At 52.5% G+C, this 22,922-nt stretch overlaps 11 protein-coding genes across 11 annotated transcripts; 7 read left to right on the forward strand and 4 right to left on the reverse strand.

The window, feature by feature from the left end:
• Positions 1-128: 128 nt before the first annotated feature.
• PUNSTDRAFT_20921 (uncharacterized protein) lies at positions 129-384 on the reverse strand (the record flags this gene model as incomplete). The annotated part of the gene is made up of 2 exons (XM_007378788.1): positions 129-173; positions 280-384. Coding segments are annotated over 2 exons (150 nt in total), but the record flags the coding sequence as incomplete, so codon positions are not given.
• A 694-nt stretch (positions 385-1,078) lies between these two features.
• PUNSTDRAFT_95363 (ribosomal RNA processing protein) lies at positions 1,079-2,318 on the forward strand (the record flags this gene model as incomplete). Its single annotated transcript, XM_007378789.1, has 4 exons — positions 1,079-1,133; positions 1,189-1,486; positions 1,548-1,679; positions 1,740-2,318. The coding sequence occupies 4 exons, from the start codon at positions 1,079-1,081 to the stop codon at positions 2,209-2,211; spliced, it is 957 nt and encodes a 318-aa protein (XP_007378851.1). The 3' UTR covers positions 2,212-2,318.
• A 188-nt stretch (positions 2,319-2,506) lies between these two features.
• On the reverse strand, positions 2,507-2,800 carry PUNSTDRAFT_129600 (uncharacterized protein; the record flags this gene model as incomplete). The annotated part of the gene is made up of 3 exons (XM_007378790.1): positions 2,507-2,573; positions 2,630-2,709; positions 2,768-2,800. The coding sequence occupies 3 exons, from the start codon at positions 2,798-2,800 to the stop codon at positions 2,507-2,509; spliced, it is 180 nt and encodes a 59-aa protein (XP_007378852.1).
• A 1,409-nt stretch (positions 2,801-4,209) lies between these two features.
• On the forward strand, positions 4,210-6,651 carry PUNSTDRAFT_129601 (RabGAP/TBC; the record flags this gene model as incomplete). Its single annotated transcript, XM_007378791.1, has 9 exons — positions 4,210-5,122; positions 5,176-5,377; positions 5,429-5,511; positions 5,574-5,920; positions 5,970-5,986; positions 6,034-6,071; positions 6,130-6,355; positions 6,420-6,515; positions 6,567-6,651. 9 exons carry the CDS (start codon positions 4,210-4,212, stop codon positions 6,649-6,651), a joined length of 2,007 nt encoding a protein of 668 aa, XP_007378853.1.
• Positions 6,652-6,804: 153 nt separating this feature from the next.
• PUNSTDRAFT_58137 (uncharacterized protein) lies at positions 6,805-9,131 on the forward strand (the record flags this gene model as incomplete). Its single annotated transcript, XM_007378792.1, has 4 exons — positions 6,805-7,676; positions 7,728-8,207; positions 8,263-8,818; positions 8,865-9,131. The coding sequence occupies 4 exons, from the start codon at positions 6,805-6,807 to the stop codon at positions 9,129-9,131; spliced, it is 2,175 nt and encodes a 724-aa protein (XP_007378854.1).
• A 128-nt stretch (positions 9,132-9,259) lies between these two features.
• Positions 9,260-11,720, forward strand: PUNSTDRAFT_48824 (inorganic diphosphatase). Its single transcript, XM_007378793.1, has 11 exons — positions 9,260-9,387; positions 9,447-9,485; positions 9,543-9,796; positions 9,859-10,133; positions 10,188-10,462; positions 10,520-10,977; positions 11,055-11,202; positions 11,250-11,339; positions 11,397-11,491; positions 11,549-11,630; positions 11,686-11,720. Exons 1-6 carry the CDS (start codon positions 9,378-9,380, stop codon positions 10,555-10,557), a joined length of 891 nt encoding a protein of 296 aa, XP_007378855.1. The 5' UTR covers positions 9,260-9,377; the 3' UTR covers positions 10,558-10,977; positions 11,055-11,202; positions 11,250-11,339; positions 11,397-11,491; positions 11,549-11,630; positions 11,686-11,720.
• Positions 11,721-11,851: 131 nt separating this feature from the next.
• Positions 11,852-13,453, forward strand: PUNSTDRAFT_117571 (Clavaminate synthase-like protein; the record flags this gene model as incomplete). The annotated part of the gene is made up of 5 exons (XM_007378794.1): positions 11,852-12,375; positions 12,424-12,612; positions 12,664-12,844; positions 12,907-13,121; positions 13,181-13,453. The coding sequence occupies 5 exons, from the start codon at positions 11,852-11,854 to the stop codon at positions 13,209-13,211; spliced, it is 1,140 nt and encodes a 379-aa protein (XP_007378856.1). The 3' UTR covers positions 13,212-13,453.
• Positions 13,454-13,682: 229 nt separating this feature from the next.
• Positions 13,683-16,180, forward strand: PUNSTDRAFT_117572 (para-aminobenzoate synthase; the record flags this gene model as incomplete). The annotated part of the gene is made up of 3 exons (XM_007378795.1): positions 13,683-13,741; positions 13,795-15,671; positions 15,730-16,180. 3 exons carry the CDS (start codon positions 13,683-13,685, stop codon positions 16,092-16,094), a joined length of 2,301 nt encoding a protein of 766 aa, XP_007378857.1. The 3' UTR covers positions 16,095-16,180.
• A 164-nt stretch (positions 16,181-16,344) lies between these two features.
• On the forward strand, positions 16,345-19,764 carry PUNSTDRAFT_110095 (uncharacterized protein; the record flags this gene model as incomplete). The annotated part of the gene is made up of 2 exons (XM_007378796.1): positions 16,345-16,380; positions 16,429-19,764. 2 exons carry the CDS (start codon positions 16,345-16,347, stop codon positions 19,762-19,764), a joined length of 3,372 nt encoding a protein of 1,123 aa, XP_007378858.1.
• A 57-nt stretch (positions 19,765-19,821) lies between these two features.
• On the reverse strand, positions 19,822-20,978 carry PUNSTDRAFT_59746 (uncharacterized protein; the record flags this gene model as incomplete). The annotated part of the gene is made up of 6 exons (XM_007378797.1): positions 19,822-19,900; positions 19,950-20,027; positions 20,076-20,255; positions 20,305-20,396; positions 20,447-20,684; positions 20,737-20,978. 6 exons carry the CDS (start codon positions 20,976-20,978, stop codon positions 19,822-19,824), a joined length of 909 nt encoding a protein of 302 aa, XP_007378859.1.
• Positions 20,979-21,496: 518 nt separating this feature from the next.
• PUNSTDRAFT_95379 (uncharacterized protein) lies at positions 21,497-22,884 on the reverse strand (the record flags this gene model as incomplete). Its single annotated transcript, XM_007378798.1, has 3 exons — positions 22,547-22,884; positions 21,880-22,489; positions 21,497-21,817 (listed from the first exon to the last, which is right to left on the reverse strand). Exons 1-3 carry the CDS (start codon positions 22,660-22,662, stop codon positions 21,497-21,499), a joined length of 1,047 nt encoding a protein of 348 aa, XP_007378860.1. The 5' UTR covers positions 22,663-22,884.
• Positions 22,885-22,922: the final 38 nt, after the last annotated feature.

Genomic DNA, 22,922 nt, shown 5'->3' on the forward strand with positions numbered 1-22,922 from the left:
TGTATGTGTCCGCTATCTTCGCATATTTCGCAAAATTGACCGGCCTCCATGACATGGAGGCCTAGATTCCATGCGACCATCTCGTCCAAGGTCTTCACGAATGTGCTCACGAACGGAGCCACCAGCAAAGGGCTCATGTACGTCCCTATGCCAGGCTGATAATAAACCATTTGCTACGAATCATTTCATCAGCTTGTGGTGAATTATACATGTCGGATCGTCTCTTCTTACTCCTCCGTGGTCCTGCGAGCCGGAATCTTCATTTCCACTTGTGTTTACTCCATGATCGTCCTTTCTGAGCATCGACACAAATTGAACCACGTTCGAATGATCGTTGTCAAACGAATCTCCCGTCCCGTCAAAGCAGACAACTAGCGTTCGATTCTTGCGCAGAGCCATATCCTGCTTCTGCAGCACATAGATCCAGTTCTTTGTCGGGGGCTCCCAATGTCCATCGGTACCCCTTGAATGAGGCCCAAGAGGACAAGGCTTCGTGTCAGGCGCATCGTCAACGATAGTCGTTGTGGATGGTGCTGGGCTGTCAGGTAGTAACACATCCCTGTAGGCTGAACGCGAATTGTCGAGAAGCGGGGTATGCTCATCCGGCGATATGGCAGACATGGCAACGAGTGAGAGGAATCAATGGTCCAGCAAGAAGGGCGCGTCTAACCGTGGATTATGTACCACCGCGGCGTTGCGAAGTCATCGGGGCTGGGGAGAGCCCGATCCGTGTTTCTAAGCTTGTGTCGGCAAGGAAGCACACGCTGGAGTTTCCTCCGGTCACAGCGCTCATGGATGATACAGTTGGCGCACAAAGTGCCGCTACAGACCGGTTAGCACCGCGAAGGGCGGCAGTCTGAGTAAGTTCACGGACGGAAGCTGGCCTTGTACATACATTTGACAGTGACACGCGCCATTGGTCTCACCAGTCACTGGTTGTTGCGCGCCCTGTCACAAGTGACAAAGCGCCTGTCACCCCAGCCGGTGGCAGTAAGTTAACAGATGATCTTTTCTTAACTGCCCAGAAATTGGCCTGGCTCACTTCAGCTGCTGACAGCTTTCGATAAGCAGCTCACAAATGGCAGCTGGATTGACTTCCACCCCGCCGTTAGCAAAGTACCTGGCCTCAACAGGTATGCTTGGAATACCGGCGTTGAAGTCCTATTGATCATGACAGTCGTAAGCAAGACAAGAAAACCAGGGACAGGGCTATAAAACAGCTCTCAGCTTTCCTGTCGCAGAGTAGTGCGGATGACGTAGATGAACCGACGACGAAGGCACTGCTGCCGCAAGCAGAGATGGCTAAGCTATGGAAAGGCATCTTCTACTGTTTCTGGATGTCCGACAAACCGCTCGTGCAACAGGCCTTGGCGGCTGAACTAGCTGAAATGCTCTTGACCATCAAGAGCACCTGTGCAAGTCTCGACTTCTTGCGCGGTTTCTGGGATGTTATCGTCCGGGAATGGAGTGGGATCGACCGATTGAGGTGAGTCCTCGTTCCTATATGGGCTTAGTGTATCGGGACAGTCAATTGCATTCGCCGGTAGGATGGACAAATATTATATGCTCGTGCGGCGATTCCTGAACGCGTCATTCCGGCTTTTGATGCGGGATAATTGGAACGAACCAGCCTGCGCGGAGTACACTCAGATTATGCTTGGAGAAAGGGGACCTTTGTGGTATAGTCTTGTATACCTTTCAAACTTGTGTATGCGCCTAAGCTTTGTACCCACATGTAGTCCGACCAATCAAAGGATACCGCAATCTCTCGCATACCACGTCGCAGACATATACATCGAGGAGCTCGGCAAAGCCTTGGAATCGGTAGACGCGGCTACCACAACCCCTGGTGGAAGATCCGTACCTCTTGCGATACTATTTTCGCCGTTCTTCGAGTTCGCTGCCCGGACCCCGGTCAAGGCCCTTTATCAACGCGTACAGGAGGCCGTGTTGAACCCTCTGTTCGATTCCCTCCCTTCGTTGCCGCCAGGTTCGGACGACGAGGACGAAGAACAAACAAGGACTCGCAAGCGACCTCGCCTTTCGTCAACGACAAGCTCCCGTTGTACATCTTTGTCACAAGGACAGCCCGATCATGTGCGGCAACAGTTGCTCCAGCTATTGTTTGACAAAGCGAGCGCTTCGGAGGTACGGGATGCAAATAGGAGACGTATATATGCGTTTTGGCGAGATGCTGGAGGCGGCGAGTAATGATGCTTCATTCGGCGGTACCAATCTACACAACCAGTACTGACGGCCAATCGTATCCCCGAGCAATTGCGATAGTCAATTCCATGTTGATATTGCGGGATAAATAGCAGTTGTACATATGATACATCCTCTTCCACGTCGTGTTCGAAAGGCCATTACGTTCAGTCCTCTATGCCTGACCACCCTGAGATATAGTATTGCAGTGACACTGAGGCAGGTCCGGGAATAGCCGGAGGCGAAGGTTCCAGCGACGTGCCCATGCTGGCAGCGTCAAAACCGGTGCTTGAGTTCCTCCTCAGTGAAGCGAAAGGTTTAAATTGCCGGAGGGAATATGCGATGGAAGCGAGCCCTTCGGAAGGATGCTACGGCGAGGCGTACGGTCAGATATCAACGAGAACTGATCAGGGACCGCACATACCTCGTTGCCCTAGTCTTGAAGTATTGCGTATAGACGAATCCTGCAAATGCAGCCTCTAATGTACCAAAGAGGAACAGGGACTGGATAGTCGAAGATAAATTATAACGTGTCACATGCACAGAGGTATGCCACACTTACCCGTCCGCGAGCAGCGAGTAAGGTGGGGATCATCGTGATTGGGAAGGGTTGGGTGACGATTCGTATGTTTGAGGTCGAGTTCTGAATGTGAACTTGCGATGCGATGTGCAACAGCGCGGAAATGCAGTTGGCTTTATACCGGAAGCTCACACCGGGCCCGTTGGGCCAAATCGAGTGCCATGGCCTTCAGCTGAGCATGTGCGCACCGTGAATTGGCAGGTTTCGGAGGCTCCACGCAGATTCCCGAGACAACCCGCGACAAGGGGATGATAGCAGTCGAGTGGGATGGAGGAGGAGAGCGGCGTGGGTCAATCTGGATGAGGCTCATCTAGCCGAGAAGGTCGATGGGCTTCGTCCGAGGCAATCTGGAGCTCGGGCAGCACAGCCACAGTCACCGGGCTTCCGTGGGCCCCCGGACTATTTTGGTTCTAGATTCTACCTGGGCGTCGCAGCACGTCTTGTTCGACCCGGCCAGTTGCGGCCAGCTCTCTCTCCCCTGAGTCTCGTAGCAGACGATAACGAATAACGACCACACCCGTCCGAAAGTAACCTAAGGCTCGATATCCGTAGTCCGGAAATCGGACCACCGTCATCCAGCAAGGCAATCATGCACCGAAGGCATCCATTTAACAAGACTCGGTCAACAAGGCGGAGCCCCACGCAAGGCCTCCCCACTCAGTCCACTCTTGACCCAACTGCACCACTCAGCGCCGTCTTCTCAACCTTACCTTTACTCGCTTGTCGTCAAGCAACACGGACCAGATGATCCCCACAGCCCTGTTCGCTCGACGCAACGTGAGTCAACATGTGTCATACATCCTTGGGCGTTCATGTATCTCTGCCACAGTCGTTGTTGCTCTTTGGAGCACTGGAGGCTACGTTTGGTGCCTTCGTCTACATGCAGTATTTCCGGGCATCCAGGTGAGCATGTTACCCCCCCCCCCCTTTGAGCATCACTCGACGCGCACAATATACCATGTGTCTGATGCTGTCCGTTTCCAGCAAGGTCACACGGCTTGCGCCCACACCTATCCCGATCCCGGTTCAACGGGCATCTCGCAATCTTCACCTACGCCCTTCGTGGCACAGAAGCGGATCGACCTACTTGTTTTCCACGCAATAGTACGAAACGCAACGTATAGCCCGGGAAGGCGTTTATCGAGAATTGATTTGGAGTCCCCAAGTCCGGAAGTGCATACCATCTGTATCATATCATAGAGAACATTACCATTCGCTCAATACCTATTCCTCGTACTGTATCTCGTACTTCGCGCACGGAACCTTCCATCGAGTCTCATTTACAGGGCTTTGGCCCACGGTGCGCAGTGTACGGAAGGCGCAACACAGCGCACGCAGCAAAGCCGTCGCTGTTACCAGCCACGACCGCATTTGCGACTACTTGCCTAACACTGCATGCCTCGACGGACCCGCACTCTCGCAGCATGGAAGACAACCTTCAGAACAACCATGCCCATAACATTGGTATCATCCAACCCTACGACCCGAGCATTGACCTCGATGATGCATTCTCCGACGGCGAAGACAAGTTGACTTCCTTTGACTTCACGTCCGCGGCGCTACGTGAAGAAATGGTGAAAGTTCAAGCACATGCACAACATATGGAACGGGACGAGACACCGGACCAGTTACAAGACCCCAATAACCTTTCGTGTCACCAGAGCAACATCGAGGCCGATACCTCGGTATCCACATTCGAGCTTGATGCAAGTAGCGCGCATGCGGGTTCCGACCAGGATTTGGAGTCACATATTCTTACACCTATCCCACCCCCTGAAACCCATCGACCGCAAACCGAGCTTGCAGTCCAGTTTGGTCATATCTCACTCTCCGAGGACTCTAGCATCTCCAACTATACGTCTGGGCATGGCGGCGAAGAGCCAGACCGTTCACGTATAGGAACACCTGGTCCGGAATATATACCTGCATCCCCGCCTCCTCCATCAGGAAACGTGAAGCAGATAGACAATTACAGCAAGGAAATTTCGACGGACGCGCCGGTTCCTGACGCGATGAAAGACTCCTCCGGAGCCGTGGACAAGCTATTCGTCAACGAAGTTTCTGACAGCCATCAGACACCCCATTCCGCCCCGCCGACTACCCCATCTTTCCCCCCGCCGACCATTCCGAAGATTGTCGTTGCCTCTTCTACGTCGTCGCAATCTACCACTCCTGAAACGTCAATTCACCGGTCAAGTCGCTCCGTTTCGGGTCCAAGTGCCTTCGAGAAAGTTGTGAGTAGGACTCGGCCAACATTCCTGCCCCCGAAGCCAAAGACAGAAGATTTGAAACATCTGCACGACTGGGAAGAGATGATGAAGCAAAGCCGTGCGGCCGGTGAGCTTCTGCTCCTCTACATATGCTCTTGGGAACGCAAGACGAACTGACAGCCAGCACCGCCTATGTTTTTGCGCAACGTATCTCCGTTACATCAATTAACACGAACCGGGCATGGTCAGAGCAGAAACGGAGAAAGGCGCTGCAAGCACGGCGCCTCGCTCGAGAACAGCGCATTGAAGAATCTCTACAGGCTTGGCAGAAGCATTTGTTGGAGGATTGGAGAGCTGTCCATAAAAACCCTGCGTTAAAGAGGTAAGTGCTTACCGTACGAGGGCAAGCGGTGTCTGACCGGACCAACGAAAGACTTTGGTGGAAGGGTATACCGACAAGCCTTAGAGCGACCATGTGGGAGAAAGCAGTGGGTAACGCTCTCGCTCTTGATAAAGGTATGCATAGTTGTCATATGACAGCCAACACCGTTGAGTTGACCTTCCGAACCTGCCTGTAGGCAATTATCGAACATGTGTCGCCCGTGCGAAACGCGCAAGATCAACAGGAACATTCCCCGAGGCTACGCTCAAGCTCATTGAGACGGATATCTCCTCGACGCTACCCTCTCTCCACATTTTCCTTCCAGGGACGGGGCCACTGTATGACGACTTGTATGAGATGCTCGCCGCTTGGGTAGTCTCTCGATTCGACGAAGGGTTAAATTATAGCAAGGGAGTTGCAAGGATTGCGGGTATGTTGCTGCTCACCATGAGCAGCAAAGAACAAGCCTTCATCGTGCTACGAAATTTACTTGAACGACACTGCATGAGGAGTTTCTATGGTGGCAGGAGCGCCAACGACGATGTACGTCCTCACGTTCTCGTGAACGTATCCGCACCTAATGCCCTGTCAGGTCGAGGCTTACTATAGGTAAGGCTTCACCGTCGATCGTGGTTCTCGCTTGCTTAGTCTGCCAGAATTTTTGACACGCTTCTCGCCGATGGCATGCCTAAGAGTGCGTACTAATTGCCTGTCTGGTGAGCCGGAGTATCCTTACTCACAGGCGACTTCAGTTTATTTCAATTTTAAGCAACACCAAATATCTCCTGCCGCATACCTCCCGGATTGGATAATGCCGCTCTTTCTAGACCATCTCCCCTTCGAGGCTTGTGCCCGGATCTGGGACGTGCTCGTCTTAGAAGGCGATTCCTTTGTATTTCGTGTATCACTGGCGATTCTTGCCGTGTTGGAGCCGAGACTATTTTTCCCGGATCGAAGGGAACTGCTAGAGCTTTTGAAGTGAGTCCGTGCCCTTGGAGACTCTGTCGATTTCGCGAAGTGGGTCGTGGCTAATCACATACAGAGGTGAGAACAAGGCGGCAATCGAGGTCGCCAAACGTGAGGGCCGCTCCTTGGACGGAGGAAAGTACGAGATTTATGGTCTCGACGAGGAGACTCTGTAAGCTATCCTCGTTCTCCGATTTTCTTTTGACTGAAGCTTGTGTACTAGGTGGGAGAGGATTGACAGCATGGACGACTGGTGGAAGGATAGCACGTGGAAACGACTATTGCAGCGCGAGCTACCAGATGTATAACGAACACCGACGCGCACAGTAGTAGTAGATGATTATAGAATTGTCACTTGCTGTCACTTGTCACTTGGATTTTTACTGCCTCCGCGGGCATTCAATGTAGGCATGATTCCTGGCGGGACTCGTGTATACGGCCATCTACTTACTACTCCGAGCATGATTGCAGAGGTATTGCTGTTGCTTGCGGGTCATTCCTCCTCGTTGTTCTCGGAAAAGGATAACACCCTCAACCCCGTCTTCATACCGTTGCTGCATCCAGGCGAAGCGCAGTGTCTAGAATCCCTCGGATTGATTGCATTCCGATACCGCAAAATCAAGCAGTCCTGCGCTTCTCTCGCAACATCGCCTTCGCAGTACATCTGCACTCTGTCCTCATCTCTGCAGAGGTTCCTGCGCGATGGATACGAATCACTGGTGATAGATACCGAGGCCAGAGTGCTACATCGAGACCCCAAGCTGGTCGCTGGCGGATCCTTTGTTCCCCTCTCGGCTATCCGAGCCACCTTCGAAGAATGGGAAGCCCCTCTAGCTTCCTTCCAATCTCTCATGGAGGAAGTAGACTCTCGGGAATCCTGGCCCCCAGGTCCTCTCATAGACATGCTTCAAGGCAGAGCGCGTACCGGTGTGCACCGCATAGCTTCCGTTTTTTCGGAACTCTCCCGAGACGTGCAGCGCGTTTGGAGGACACACGCTATCGCTTTCATGATTCACGGCGAGATAGAGCTCTCAGGCTTGCTTACAACCGATTACAAGCTTCTCGATGGATCCACCCCAACTTGTGTCTCGCCTCAGACGCGCGATTCCATGTCTTATATCGGCCGCGCAATAGGGACCGTGAAAGCTGCCAAATGGCATCAACAATTGCCACGTAGGCTCGCGCTTGAGTATACTAGCGTGCTCGAAGGGGCACTACCGGAGGATAGTTATTCATTTGGAAGAGCTATTGGCACAATACGGACCGGCATCAGCGAATGGCTTTGGGACAACGTACTCACCAGAAAGGACGTAGATGATGCTCTCGATTCCATGTAGGCTTTTCGAGCCAACATGTCGGCGCTTTCATTGACGGTCTTACTCAGGGCCAACTACTTCCTCCTTCGGAATGGCGAGTTCGCCTTATCGCTCATCCGCGAACTCGAGCAACTCAAGCTATCGCGTTTGACCTCGCGCGCTGGATCAAGCACTATCATACGCGAACAAGATATCCATCTCGCTATGCTTCGTGCTTCGTTAGGCACATCAGCTCAACAGGACTCAGCAGTTGCATCCCTGCGCTTCCATTTGCCTTCCGGGCCCGCGCAACCGTCCTTGACCTATGATCGCACTCTGACATCATCTATCATATCCACGGAGGCGGTCTCGTTTAATGACATACTCCTCGGGACACCTGTTATCTTGTCTTATGTCGTTACATGGCCGCTTGATCTGTTTTTGCAGCCAGCCGATATTCAGGTATATTCCTCCATATTTTCATACATATCTGCCGTGCGTAGGACCCATACTCGCATCCATCTGTGTTGGTCCTGGCTATCTAATGCTCAACGAGCGCGCCGCCGATGGTAAGTGTCTATTACTTCATGGCGTCGAACAGCAAAACGATTCTGTCTTCACAAGGACCGGGTTGAACGAAGGCGGCAGTCCTGAAGACGTCGATGTTCGTAGGAACTTGCTGAGATGCTCCTGGGGCATCGTGCGTAAAATGTGCTTTTTTCTGGATGTGATTCTGGGTCATGTCATGCAAGACGTTTGCGACGACGAGTATCGGAGGCTCAAGGCACGGCTTAATCCTCACAATAGTCCATCCTCGATCAATTTGGCACCGCCCGCGGCAACACATCGCACAACTCGACGGCCTTCCAGCTCGTTGTTGGAGCACTCGGAGCAAACAGGCAACTCGACAACTGCCAGATTGGACTTCACGAGCGTGCGCGAAATGCATGGCTTTTATCTGAAGCATCTCCTCGAAGGATGCCTGTTAACGAACCAAGCGTTATCCTCCATCATCCGGCAAATCCTTGATCTCTGCGAACGCTTTGTTGCCCAGGTCGAGCGTTGGGGTGGTGACGTTCTCCCTGCGCTGCTGTTCGAGGGGAGTCTCAATGATCGCGGGAGCGGTGAAACGGGAGATATGGTCAGAGAACGATTCGACCTTGTACTGCAGATGGACAGTGTAAGCGGAACGTCTTACGAGGCCCATGCATACTCATAGCCTGCAGATCCTCCAGGCACTTTTCACTTCGTTCTACGACCAACTTTCGCTGTCAACAAGCAAACAGTTCAATAACGCTGCACCGGATGTCTCGAGGTCGGTCCTCCCGAATGTCAGCATGGCGGATGCCACCACATCATTTGGAACGACGTTTGTCCGAAGTATAGACGGAGATGGCGCATCACGAAGACATGTTGAGAGTCTGCTGCTGAGACTGGATTTCAATTCGGGGTTTTCTAAGACGGAGTTACACCCCGCAAGCGAACGACCCTGATTTCGACGGCAAACATGTTTTTGGACGAGAGCTACTTGCCGCTGTAGTATGTACTATCAGAAAATGATGCATGATGTCGATGTATAGGCGGCGTTGCAGGGCGCGCACCGATGCGGCGATAATCGTGACGCGCTCCGCTCAGAACCAGATGCGGAACTGATAACTTTGGCAACTATAAAACGGATGAGCATCCATCGTACATCCGCGCTCGCGCGTCTAGCTCAACAAACTCGACTGTTGACCAGCATGTCTTCCGGTCAGTGCCCCTACCTTCGTCAAAGCTTGCCTTTGAGTTGCTCACGTTGCATGCTCCAGCGTACACGCCACGTCTCATTGGTGCTCCGAACACTCTCGGTGCGGATAAAGGCAACTACTACAAAAGCCACTCGTTCTGATGCGCGAAATCGATAGATCATCGCGTGTACATCGAGCACAACGGCAGCGTCGTCTCCCCGTTCCATGATATTCCGCTCTTTGCCGACCAGAGCAATGGCATCCTCAACATGATCGTCGAGGTCCCTCGTTGGACGAATGCGAAGATGGAGCTGTCCAAGGAGGAGCCTTTCAATCCCATCAAACAGGATATCAAGAAAGGCCGTCTGCGTTTTGTCCGCAACTGCTTCCCTCATCACGGATACATCTGGAACTACGGCGCATTCCCTCAGGTATCTAGCCCTCTTCACTGAGAACTTACATTGCGGCCCTATTGTACTCATGATGTACGCAGACATGGGAGGACCCCTCGCAGATGCATGCTGAGACGAAGGCCAAGGGCGACAACGATCCTCTCGATGTCTGCGAAATCGGCGAACAAGTTGGTTACACTGGTCAAATCAAGCAAGTCAAGGTTCTGGGCATCATGGCGCTCCTAGACGAGGGCGAGACGGACTGGAAAGTTATCGTTGTGGATATCCATGATCCTCTCGCCTCGAAGCTCAACGACATCGAAGATGTCGAGCGTCACCTTCCCGGCCTTATCCGCGCCACAAACGAATGGTTCCGGTGAGGTCATCTTTCGACTCTTCGTGCAATCCAGGATTCATGCGTGTTGTGTAGTATCTACAAGATCCCCGATGGAAAGCCGGAAAATGCGTTCGCTTTCTCCGGTGAGGCGAAGAACAAGCGCTATGCTACCGAGATTGTGCACGAATGCCACGAAGCGTGGCGCCGCCTGATCATGGGCGAGAGCCCCGCAAAGACGGCGTCCTACGATCTTTCTATCAAGAACATCACTGTGCAGAACTCGCCAGGCTTTGTCTCCAAAAATGACCCGGCGTATACTGGTATCCCGCCTGATTCGCGCAAGCCTCCCGCCCCTATCGACCCGTCGAGTAAGTGCCATTCATCCATAGTTATACATGACTGTTACTGATTGTAATTCGTGCCAGTTTCCAAGTGGTTCTACATTTCTTCTGCGCAGGTCTGAAAAGCGGTCGCAGCGAAACTAGTTACGGTGTTGTGGATGTTGCCGCCTTTAGCTTGCCGTGACAACACTCGATCGAACAATCGGATACATACTGGGCTACAAAGCAAGTATCTCTAGCTAGGGGCATCTATTATGCTGTGATGCAAAGAAAACAGGGTGACATCGAAAGCCTCATGAGTGCATCGGGCAAGCTCTGCCTACGTTCCAGGGAGGGATCCGTGAGAGCGGTGTGCGATTAGATAGCGTTCCTGGTGTATAACTGAAAGCAGGTAGCGAGAGCGCCCTGAACAATGAAATGGAGAGTTTGTCTTCATATGGCAACGTTGTCGTATTTGACACCCCTAACGGCACGTCCCAACATAGACGACTTGACATTCTGGACGAACTGCTCGCGATGCTTGCGCAGCTCCTCAGCCGCTTCTATAGACACGCAATTGAACAACCGCAGTCAGGATGGACAGAACAGTCGACTGAGAGTATAGATATATACAACGGACCTTTGTTGAGCGGATCGTCCGCATTCGGCTCAAGGAAGAGGTACTGCAATCCAACCATGACGGAATTGAGATTGAGAACTGGTTTCCAGTCCTCTCGCAGGATGTTCAGGCAGACATTGCCCTCAAGGTCCACGTTGGGGTGGTATATCTGCAGGGTATTTGTCACATTTCCGATTCACGTATCTAGAGACATACAGTTTGCGTGCACTTGACTTTAGGTGGCTCATGTGGGTAGTTTGTGTTGATGTTGAAGGAGAACTTGAATGCACCGCCCTTGTACATCCCTTGAGCAGCTGGTCAGTGGACTACCAAGTTTTCGAGGTATGAACAGCAGTAAGCACCTTCATCAGGAGTAATCGTTAACTCGAAGTTCAAGAGATCGGCGGGATCAGGGAAGTGGGTCTTCATTGTAGAAGGAAGATCAAGCTCCGTCAAGTCTGATCCTCACAATTAGTACTCAGCAACGCGTCTATCAGACAGCAATGAATACGTGCCCTTCTGTACTCGGATTTGTGCAGCACTCGTCTTTGGCTTCTTCTTCGCCGCTGCATTTTCATCCTTCTTCATACTCCATATCTGACGCGTATGTTTAAGATAGCAGTTCAACATACGTATGTATGTACATGTCCACCTTGATCATGTCGGTAAGGGTACCCGGCCGGCTGTCGTTGTCGTCGTGTGCGGTAGGGGTGTGGCAGTGGCAACGTCGTGATTGAGGAATTCAATGAAGAACGTGACCGCACAAAGTATGCCATTGCCGTAGGACGTGAGATCCTCGAGCTTTGTTCACTGCCGTTATGTCCACTTCAACTCTGCCCATCATCGATCTCGACATATATCTTGGCGAGTCACAGTCCGACCCCAGGGTTCTAACTGAATGCTCAAAAGCAGCTGACGCCTTGATCGCCTACGGCGCCCTCATTTTACACGATTCACGCGTTTCTGAGGCCGACAATTCCAGCTTCCTGGATTTGATGGAGGACTATTTTGCGCAACCAACTTCATTGCTCAAGCAGGATGAACGGCCAGAACTCGGGTATCAGATCGGTGTCACTCTGGAGAATACAGAAAAACCCAAGTGCGCGGTCGACGAACCTTGCTTGAGGGTAATCGAGCGCCTGGAACCAGCAGAACGCCCCTTGGATGTTTCAGGACATCAACCCGACCCCAAGTGCCGGTTCTTCTGGAGAATGGGCGATACTCCACCGTATGAAACGGCATTTCCCTCCCTGAACGCATCAAATATCGTCCCTGAAGCTCCTGCCCTCAAAGAGCGGTGGACTCCAGTCATGGAGAAGTGGGGGAAATCAATGAAAACAGCGTAATTTTGCCCTCTGCGTCCGAGAAATTACATTCACATGCATCTTAGCGTAGAAGATCTCACCGAAATGATTGCTCTCGGGCTCGGTCTCCCGCGATCTACTTTCCGAGAGGCCGGCAAGTATGGTCCCCATTTACTCGCGCCAACGGCATCCGATCTCGTCAAATACGGGCATAAAGATACGATTCTCGCGGGATTCCACACCGACTTGAACTTCTTGACTATTCACGGTCGCAGGCATGTTTCCTCTCACTAAGGAGTATAGCTCAAGGACTAACCTCTCAGAAGTCGCTATCCCGGACTACATATATGGGCCCGCAATACCGGCAAACGCATCGCGGTCAGATTTCCTGAGCCTGTAACAGGTCGCTATCTATTGGTGCAAGCCGGCAAACAAATAGAACACATCAGTGGCGGATTGATCAAGGCCGGTTATCACGAGGTCGTTGTCAACGAGTCCACAATCGAGGTTCACGCCATTTCTACACGTTACTCAAGCCTTGAGCTCATGCCATTTACATGTACAATCAGACTTTAAATTATCGGAAGCTCAGGGTTCCTGACCGCCCACTCATACGCATCTCGTCCACGTTTTTCTGGCATCTCTCGTCTGACTGGGATCTCAGTCCTATTTCTCTACTTGTGGATAAAGCTCGAGTTATGCAAGCGGATGCGATCAATATAGGCAAGGAGGAGGAGGATCACGCCGTATACCAACCGATGAAAGTGGGCCAACAGGTGCAGAAGTGCGTGGTCTCGTATGAATACTCACCAAGGATGGCCTTCGTCTCATTCACGAGCGCAGTGAGCTGAGGCACATTGCTCTTATGGCTTAACCAAGCGAATGGGTTCACTCGTGAAGGAGCCGACACCATCATCTGACTGATGACGGCGTTTGTGCATGCGACATGAATCGTTCCTTTACGGCTTCTGAACCTGATTTCATGAACCCGCTTTCAGGCTTCCTTTGCACAGCCCTTTATTTGCCGAGCATTCGTGCTAGCATATATGCGTAGTAGCGGCCTGTCGCGTATCACACGCTCACACCTTCATCCTAGCATATGGCAATGTTATTCAGCTCTGTTCATGCGAACGTCGCGGATACCTGTTGCCAATTGGTGAGAGCGCTCCTGTACGCTTTGAACGCATTTCGGAAAAACCCGTGCCCCTAGGAGTTATACTTTTCCTTGAATTGTCACGGTTTCAGTGACTCTTCGTATCGAACTCTTACCGTATGATTTGCCAATCATTGGCGCTCTCGTCGAATAGACGGATACACTATCTTGATGCCCGCTGAAGGCTCGCCTATGGGTCCAATACCTCCACGCATTCTTCTGATTGACTCGTACGACAGCTTCACTTTGAAGTACGCATACCATCTACCTACTCTCGTCGTTTTGCGATTGATTCTTGGCAAAGCCTTGCCTCTTTGCTCCGCAGGACCATCCCTGGATGTCTAGTACATATCGTCAAGAACGACCAGCTGCCGTCTACGCAGCTCGTGGCGTCGCTGCTGTACTTCGATGCGATTGTCGTGGGCCCAGGACCCGGATCCCCTCATATACCTAGCGACATAGGCGTTATAGGGGACATATGGAACCTGCAGGACGGCTACCTGCTCCCGATATTCGGAGTGTGTCTCGGTTTGCAGGCTCTTGCGGTGAACTTCGGCGCTCGCTTGAAGCGATTGGCTGCGGTTAAGCACGGCCAGATATCCTCCGTGAAACACAGAGGGACGGACCTATACGCGGGAGTTGGGGAGGTCCTCGCCGTCAGGTATCACTCTCTCCACGTCGAGTTGCTCGACGGTGGCGAAGTCACTGAGCTTGCATGGACGGACGAAGGAGACGGGAACGGACGGGTTGTCATGGCAATCAAACATCGCACTAAACCGTTCTATGCGGTGCAGTATCATCCCGAATCCGCGAAGACCGAGGGTGGTGGCGCTCAAGTCATGGATAATTTCTGGAAACTGGCTCAGATTTGGACCTCCAGATGCAGAAGGACAACGAAGAGATGGGATCCTGACGCACATGATATATTTGGTGATCCTTGGCCACTGCATAAACTTGCGCCGGTTTGCGATCCTGTACCACCTGCAGGAACCGTGCAGACCACAACGCTCGATATGCGTTCACTTTCAGTCCCACGACTATGCGAAGAACTAGGCGTCGAGGATGAAACTTCTCCGTTTGTTCTTTTGGATTCTGCAGCAAACCCCGGACGTTACGTCATTTTGGGCGTGCTCGACTCGACAACCATGCAAATCACCTTCCACACAGGTGAACGCTCGGTTCAGATTCGGGAAAATGGCAAATGCAGACAAGAGGCCTTCGATCCTGATGTCGACGTGTGGGATTGGCTATCTATCTTCATGCGCCGCAGGAAATTCGCTGGAGGCGCTCCCGAGATACCGTTTTGGGGAGGTCTTGTTGGTTACTTGAGTTACGAGCTAGGCGTTGCTTCTTTGGGGGTCAATCCTGACCAGAAGAGCCCACACCCTCACCCAGACGTCAACTTGGTCTATGTGGAACGGAGTCTTGTCTTCGATAACAACACGCATACTTTGTATGTGCAATCACTTCTCCCCAACGACTGCTGGATCGACGAGATGTCATCACGACTACGTTCAGCCCAGCTACATGACCCTCAGCAGCAGACGCGGAACAACCACCTTTCATTGCAGGTTTCCTCGCCGAGAATCTTTCCGCCGGACAAGTCGTGTTACATTTCTGCCATTCAAGAGGCGCAGGAGAATCTGTTTGCCGGGAACTCGTACGAGCTATGCCTGACTGCGCAAACACGGATTCGTCTCTCCAAGGAGAAGACAGACTCAAGGCGGGGGACGCCTAACCGCCTCACTTCTTGGGCGATATACAAGTCGCTGCGAGAAAGAAACCCTGCCCCGTATTCGGCATATCTACGTCTTGGTCGAACGCATTTCCTGTCATCATCTCCGGAACGATTTCTCTCCTATGGACGTTCCCCGTCTACTCCAATGCAACTCCGCCCAATCAAAGGTACCCTGCGTCGCACGGAGGAGATTACCCGAGAAGTTGCTGAGCAGCAGCTGACCCAAAGCAAGAAAGAGGTGGCCGAGAACTTGATGATTGTGGACTTGATCAGACATGATCTTCACTATGTCTTGGGCGAGGACGTATGGGTGGCAAAGTTTTGTGACGTCGAAGAATATGAAACGGTCTGGCAGATGGTCAGTGTTATCGAAGGGCGGTCTCAGGATAGCCGCGATCACCACGGTCTCGGATGGGAGGTCCTCCGTCGTAGTTTGCCGCCGGGTTCGTCATTGCTTGTACCGAGATTACTTTGGCCTGGGCTGATGTACTCAATGCACAGGCAGCATGACCGGTGCCCCCAAAAAACGCAGTGTCGAGATCCTACAAACCCTCGAATCTGAAGCGCGCGGCATCTACTCTGGTGTGTTCGGATACTGGTGTGTATCCGGTGCGGGTGATTGGGCGGTCACGATCAGAAGTTGCTATAAGTTTGACTGCACCGAACCAGGGGAGAGCCGCTGCCGCGACATGGGCGCGGCGGGACGCACGTGCGAGAATAAAGACACTCCTGAAGAGGAATGGATCATTGGTGCGGGCGGAGCCATCACAGCCTTGTCCGACCCGCAAGCAGAATGGGAAGAAATGCTCTTGAAATTGGATGGTGTGCTGAGCGCTTTCGGTGGAGCTATACCACCAAGCGGCTAAGTATGCGAGGCGCACCAATCAATCTTCGGCCACTCTGGCCTGGTAACTTGCGGTGGTTACGGCCCTTTCATCATGGCATGTGCGCTACTTGGAAGTACATAGGCAGTACTTAGAGTACTTATAAACTGAACGTGACCTATGACAGCATAGCCACGCCATCGTTCCTTCGACGGGCTGGACTGCTAAGTTACATCAGCTCTATAGCTGCACGCATGTGCCTAAGACCCATCTATCCTGTGCTTGCCGAAACATGGCGGAGGACCGAACCCAGACATTATTCCTAAAGGTAGTTACGCATCAAACCACGATACAGTAGCCTAATGCCGCATCCCAGTTGAAGAACTCTTGCGTGCCCCTCCTCGCCCATTCACTTCTGACGCCGTCATCATCAGTGATAGCATCTCGTTGTCTGTCCGAAATCATCAACGTCCTTCAACAGAACAGGAAGAGCCTCACAGCGCCGATCATTTCCTACGTCTTCTTTCCTCTATCAACTATACTGCGTCGGAATCCTCCATCTGCGATCCCGGACCATGTCTTTGAGAAAACTCTCATAATCATCGGCATCATATGCGACGTGTGGTGGTGGGACTGCGACATAAAGGTGTGGGAGCAGCTGCTGATGCTTTGTGGTACTGTTCTTGGAGATATCACGGATACAAAGGAGCACCCCAAGCGAAGAGACAGCGAAACTAAGGCGGCCGCGGCTCAATGTCTCCTTACCCTGATTCGTCAGAGGACCGAGGAGGAAAGGCCACCCGGTACCAGCACGAGTCCCCAAGAGAGGCTATCGGTGTACCGACTCCATGCGCAGTCTGCTAGACTGGTGCCTATTGTCGGGCAAATCCTGGCATCCGTCCTGACGACACTGTCGGAGTCATCGGACATCAGGCTAGAGAATCTCCTCCTCGAGGTCTTGGCGTACCTTGTTAGGGATTATCTTGACGATGATCTGATCCCTTCTGTCCTCCCAGGCATCGTCAGTCATACGAGCAAAGCCGCCATTGGAACAGGGACCGGCAAGGGTTGGGTGAAAGGAGAGACGGTCGGCCTCGCGTTGCACGTCTTGGAGGCTGCGATTGTCAGGTCCATTAGCGACGAAATTTGTCTCAGAGAAGGCATCATAGATGACCCGAATCAACTCGAAGATCTTGCGCGGCCCACGCCGGATGCGGCTGCTCAAAGCTCAAATCATACACAAACGCGCGCGGCTTCGGCGCGATCAAGAGTTTGGCTCCAAGGAACGTGTTCACAACTACATATCGCACTGAATACTCTTACGCCCTTGCTCGCCCATCCAACTCCGTCTGCCCTCCGTCAGCTAGCTTGTTTTTCATATGTTGTCGTTTCCTCGACAACTCTGTCGTTACCTCAATCAAGACCTCTGTTGCTGTCATACCTCTTATCCTTATCAACGAACGTTTTCGAGTCCGTCGCTGCCTCAGCCCGCGACGGGCTATCCAAGCTCTTGCGCCCTGCCTTCCGAGCAAGGCACCTGATGCTCCAAAGCCTGGCTGCCATTGTTCGAGACAATTTTGAAAACCTTCCCCGCCTCCTTGCCTCCACATCCGACAGAAAAGTCGAACATGCGGCTCGAATAATTGAAGCCATCTGCCTGCTCGCTACATCTACAGACGAATCGTCAAGTCCCATCACGAAAAGCGCGCCATCTCTGTTTCGCGCCGTGGGTGGTATTGAAAAGTGGGGCTGGAGCCTGGTCTCTGTCCTAGAATTGAGCATACCAGACGTCGTGATCGACCAGGCACCAACGGCTCCTCCTTTGCTAGAGACGGAAAGTGAGCATCCTACGGAAACTGCCTTTCCTTTTCCCCACGTCAAGGTAGACAACCTATCGTCGCGCGATACTCAAGTCGTTTTGGAGAACATGATCAGGGCACTGGGCCGCACTCTTGGAGATGACTGCCTCACTACAGTTGAGTGGTTCGTGGAGGTTGGGAGAAGGGGAGTCAATGATCCCCGCTCGGTGGCTGCGCTCTGGTTCGCATCCAAGTTGATGGACGGTGTGAGTGGGTTCGCGCTCAGCTCCGAATGTCACCAGCAGATGGGCAAACGAGCTCCAAGCAAGAGGTTGCGAAGGTTCGCAAGGAGCCTGACGAAATCGTTGGCAGGATTCTGGGAGCAGAACGTTGCGCTGCCCCAGGATCAACCTACCGCACCCCTCGAGAATGAGGACACCCAGAACTTACTGCTGGAACATCGCCGAGGATTTTCTCTTGTCATAGGTCCCCCAGGATCTACTCTCGGCCCAGGTCCATTCAAGAAGGCATTCGCAAGTCCCTGGCTTCGCGATGGCATATGTTTGCAACTGTTGGCGATATCTGCAGGCATACTCCAGTCAAGATTCACGTCTTTGCTCATGGACGCCATGTATCCCATGCTGCACTCGCTCGTGTCTCGGGCATCGTTCCTGTCGTCGACTGCGTTAGCTTGCCTTAACTCCATATCACACAACATGTCTTACGCTCGTCCGGCAAATTTACTCCTGTCAAATTTTGACTACGCCTTGGACGCCGTATCCCGACGGCTAAGCTACCGGTGGCTCGACGTCGAGGCACCGAAAGTACTTGCCGTTCTTATCCGTTTGGTTGGTCGCGATGTGGTACATAAAGCTAGCGATGTGGTGAACGAATGCTTCGATCGGCTCGATGAACTCCATGGGTATAGCATGATAGTGGAAGGGCTGATGGAGGTGTTGAACGAGGTCCTGGGTGCGATCGATGCAAAGGATGTCTCATCAACGCAGAATTTTGCATCCTCGCCAAGCCTGCCTACAGATCAAGTGTGCTTCGACAATCTTGTAGAGTGGCTTGCTTCAAAGGGACATCCAAAGGTAGTGGATGATGATTCTGATGCAAGCAACCCCTTGTCGACACGCAGCCCGAGCACGACTTCTTGGGAAGAGTCAAAACCAGGAGAGCATTCTGGAGACCCCGATACCGAACCTCCACGAACCCCTACGCAAGTCTTGATTGAACAGATCGTGTCGCGTTCGTTGTACTTCCTGACTCATGGATCCGCTGTCATTCGCGCACATGTTCTGCGCTTGCTCGAATCAGCAGTACCACTTCTACCTGAATCAGCCCTTCTGCCCTCTATCCATCACTCCTGGCCCTTCATCGTGAACAGGTTCACAGACCAAGAACCGTTCGTCGTCAGCGCAGCAGCGTCGCTGCTGGAAAGCCTAGCAACGCATGCCGGCGATTTCATGAGTCGGAGGATTTGGGACGAAGTGTGGCCCCTTTTCCGCGCGATGCTGGCCAAACTTGATGCTGTGGATGCTCAGAATGCCCTCTTCAAGCGTTCTGGGGCTTTTCACAACCCGATATCCGCATATACACACTCGCATAGAACCTACCGCGCAATCTTGAAAACCATGATAGCCGCCGCGATGGGTGTTCGGCCGCGGGAAACCTCGACTTGGGAAGTCATCATCGCTTTTAGGAGGTTTCTAGATGCCCGTATCCATGATGAGCTGCAGCATTACGCACGTCGGCTGTACATACAGCTCGGGAAATCGAACGGAGACGCTGTATGGGTAGCTCTGCATGCTACTCAGGGAACTGTGGGGAACTCGCTTGCATTCTTGAAGGAGGAGTGGGTCATTGGTCAGAACGTCGATATCATTGTTGACGCGCTGAACAATACATGAATACTTTGGTCTGAAATCGTTCTCCAAGCATCGTGACGGTCAGCGGAAGCCGCTGTATCATGCCTCCGAGAGCGGAGGAGCATACTTGCGAAGCTTAACATCTGCTTCTCGAAATAGGGCCAGTGACGCATCATCGCTGCATACCATTAGTTGGTGTGCGACAGTACTGCATCAATATCGCTCACACTTTATAGCTCAGGTTGTATACAACCTCCTTTATTCCAGTTTGAATGATTTTGACAGTACAGCGCAGACACGGGCAACTGTCCTGTCGGTTAGTCTCAACGTTATGTAGGTGCTAGATCACACACGTGTTGCAGTAGAGTACTGAGCCATCTCCTACACGCTCGCGACCGGCTTCAAGAAGAGCATTTTCTTCAGCGTGCAGACAAACGCATTCATCCAAGGCAGACCCTGATGAGGATCCAGAGTTGCAGCGAGAGCACCCTCCTGCGTTACAATTTCGCAAACCTCGAGCTGTCCCGTTGTAACTGCACGGCTGTCAGCGCGCATTTGCGAAGCCTAGGGTAGAAGACGTACCCTGTGGATATAACACGGTTGTGACGTACCACGACGGCACCCACTCGCCGTTTCATGCAATTAGACCTCAACGACGCCAGTGACGCCAGTTTCTTGGTCCGAATTCAGCGGAAGCCAGTGCTTTCGCAGGGAAGATACATACCATAAAGTACGTGTCCCATCGTGGCCTCAGGCGGTCCGGATCAAGCAGACCCAGAGAGTCAAGGTGAGCTTTGAAGTCAGGCACCGAAGGAAAGCTATTAACGATCCGGAGATCGACAAATCCACTGATGCTGTGCAACGTGGACGGTGCCTTGACAGACGAATGCGGAGCGTGGGGCGATCCTCCGTAAAGCGTGTAATCGTGTTCGTGGATGAATTCTTCCAATGAACATGTACCACTAAAGAATTTCGGATAAGAATTATATCTCGGGCTTCCAATTGTTCACGAACCCACTTAGTCGAGAGAAACGTTGAAGTACTGGGGCGTCAACGTGAACGAGCATGAAAAATGGGCGTATCGAGAATTCTTGGATGTCGGCCTTGGCTTGCAGGTCCACGGTGACGAAGTTTTGCAGCCAGTTACGGGTTGCATACTGTAGCATTTCGGCAGGTTTGGAAAAGACCAACTGTTCAGGTCGTGCTTCGTCGTCCTCTGGAATATTGAGAGGCCAGGACTTGTTTGCCACAGTCATGGGAGAGTTCAGAAACAAGAAAGAGTCATGCTTGGTCCTACGGCCCCATTGCTCCTGCGGCGTATGCGGTTGCTGAGAAAGATCGCGGCCATCCGTGAAGTACGGTTCGGAGTCGTCGGTGAACATATCCTTTGTGAAGGAATCTCTCCAGTCAACTAATTGCGTCCCAGCGCTTTGCTAGACGTAACAGCTTCAGATGACGGTAAGACCGTTCGCAAGCACCACTGCCGCACATTGTGAGTTGAAACCGAACCCGCGCATAGCTTGAGACGTATGAAGCCATATTTCATGACGAGATGATCCTCGACTGTCGATTTTCCAGAACGTCGAGTGCCCACGATAGCTATGAACATGTTGCATAGAGAACGGATCAAGATGCCGAACATACTCATTACAGTCAAGTCACGTGCAGATATTTTCAATAGAGCGAAGCATGTACACTGTATGTACAGTCGGAAGTGAAAACTTGAACAGCGACGGGTACCCAACTACATTATATCGAAAGCCATTGCTACATGTCATGGGAGCCCACTCTCAGAAAGTTGACTGTCGTTGGATAATCTCGCTCTCTTCCGCGTTTGGGCACCACGATCGCTCCGCCTTTTTGGCGGTCTGAAATCTTCTCTCGACTTCGCCTTGATAACCTGTTTTGCCTTTACACGCGCTTCTTTTGCAGCACGCATATCAATCGGTGCAGTAGTCCTCAAGTGTTTGACATGTGTTGCCTCCAGCAGTCTGTCGGAAACACATCCAGGGAACTGTTTCGCCAACCACGGGGCAACTAATGGGGGGATAGCTTCCAGGATATCCAGAAACGAGTGAATTTGCGAAGCATGTGTCTGCGAGCAAGGGGATTATGTGTGTTAGCAAATAGTTCCTATACTGTACTATTGCGCCGAACCTCTATGGCCAGAGCGGCGGCACGACGTAGTCCTATGGCCGCTGCCAACGAGGCCTCAGCACCCTTATGGAAAGGCACGAGCTTGATGTAAGGTACGTTGTGAGCCTGGGAGGATGCAGCCCGAGCCAACGCGGAGTTAACGGACGCTACTAAGGAGGGAAAGTGGGAAACGAGCATCGGTGGATCAATATCTTCTCTGCAGATGAAGACGACGGCTACGGTGGAAGTACGGTCACCGCGTGTCGAGTTCAGATTGACGTCGGTTCGCTGAAACTGTCTCGCCAGGTCTTCAAGGCGCTTAGTGACCTCGTTCACCCCTACGACAAGGTGCTTGAGGATTGCCGGTTCCTCCGGGTAGGACATGCCTTCGTGGGGAGCTGGTCCCGCGGGAGTTAGCGAGAGAGAACAGACAGAATCCTGTGGGTCGTTGGCTGCCTGTTGCGTCTTGGGGGCCTCACGCGCGGCATCGTGCCGCCTCTGCGAGATTCTCCTTTCGCGTTTCTTTTGTTTGCTCTGTCGCTCGCGCTCAAGATGATAGTTCCCAACGGCTTCAGCCAGAGCTATCAAGCGGGCCAAAAGAGTGTTCTGCACGTTTGGCGCCAATGACGGCCTGTAATCGCGGAAGTGAACGTTAGTGCGCAGGACGGACGTGATGGTTATGGCCGACCATTTCACGGTGAACGGATTGTCCAACACGCCCTTGTAAACCACGCGGCGGTCTGAGACGGCGCGGGTGCCTGCCCGGTTTGAGGCATTGCTGTGAACCCGAGCTGCTTTATCCATGCGGGAACGGTTGTCTTGTAACTTGAGAACCAGTGGCAGCGGCACGCGCCTCTCGCAATGGCCGGTCTTGTTGACAATGACAAAAGAATCCCACCGTCTGCGACATTGTCTCCGTGAGGCTTATCTGGCGCCAATCTTTGACAGGTTGGCGACTTTCGAGCTTGTGTTGGAGCGGCGTCGCCATGTACAACGGGGCAATGCAATTGCCTGCCAAGCGCCCGCAAATGGGGGGTGACGAATGCTCCTCCCGGTTCATGGTA

The sequence above is a fragment of the Punctularia strigosozonata genome (assembly GCF_000264995.1).
Source record: "Punctularia strigosozonata HHB-11173 SS5 unplaced genomic scaffold PUNSTscaffold_1, whole genome shotgun sequence".
Taxonomy (NCBI): Eukaryota; Fungi; Basidiomycota; class Agaricomycetes; order Corticiales; family Punctulariaceae; genus Punctularia; species Punctularia strigosozonata.

What these genes read in the sequence shown, in the direction of transcription:
- PUNSTDRAFT_48824 (XM_007378793.1), top strand. An exon ending in TGGTGCTCCGAACACTCTCG is followed by an intron (nt 9,486 to 9,542) that starts GTGCGGATAAAG and finishes CGAAATCGATAG; the next exon opens with ATCATCGCGTGTACATCGAG. An exon ending in GCCACAAACGAATGGTTCCG is followed by an intron (nt 10,134 to 10,187) that starts GTGAGGTCATCT and finishes CGTGTTGTGTAG; the next exon opens with TATCTACAAGATCCCCGATG.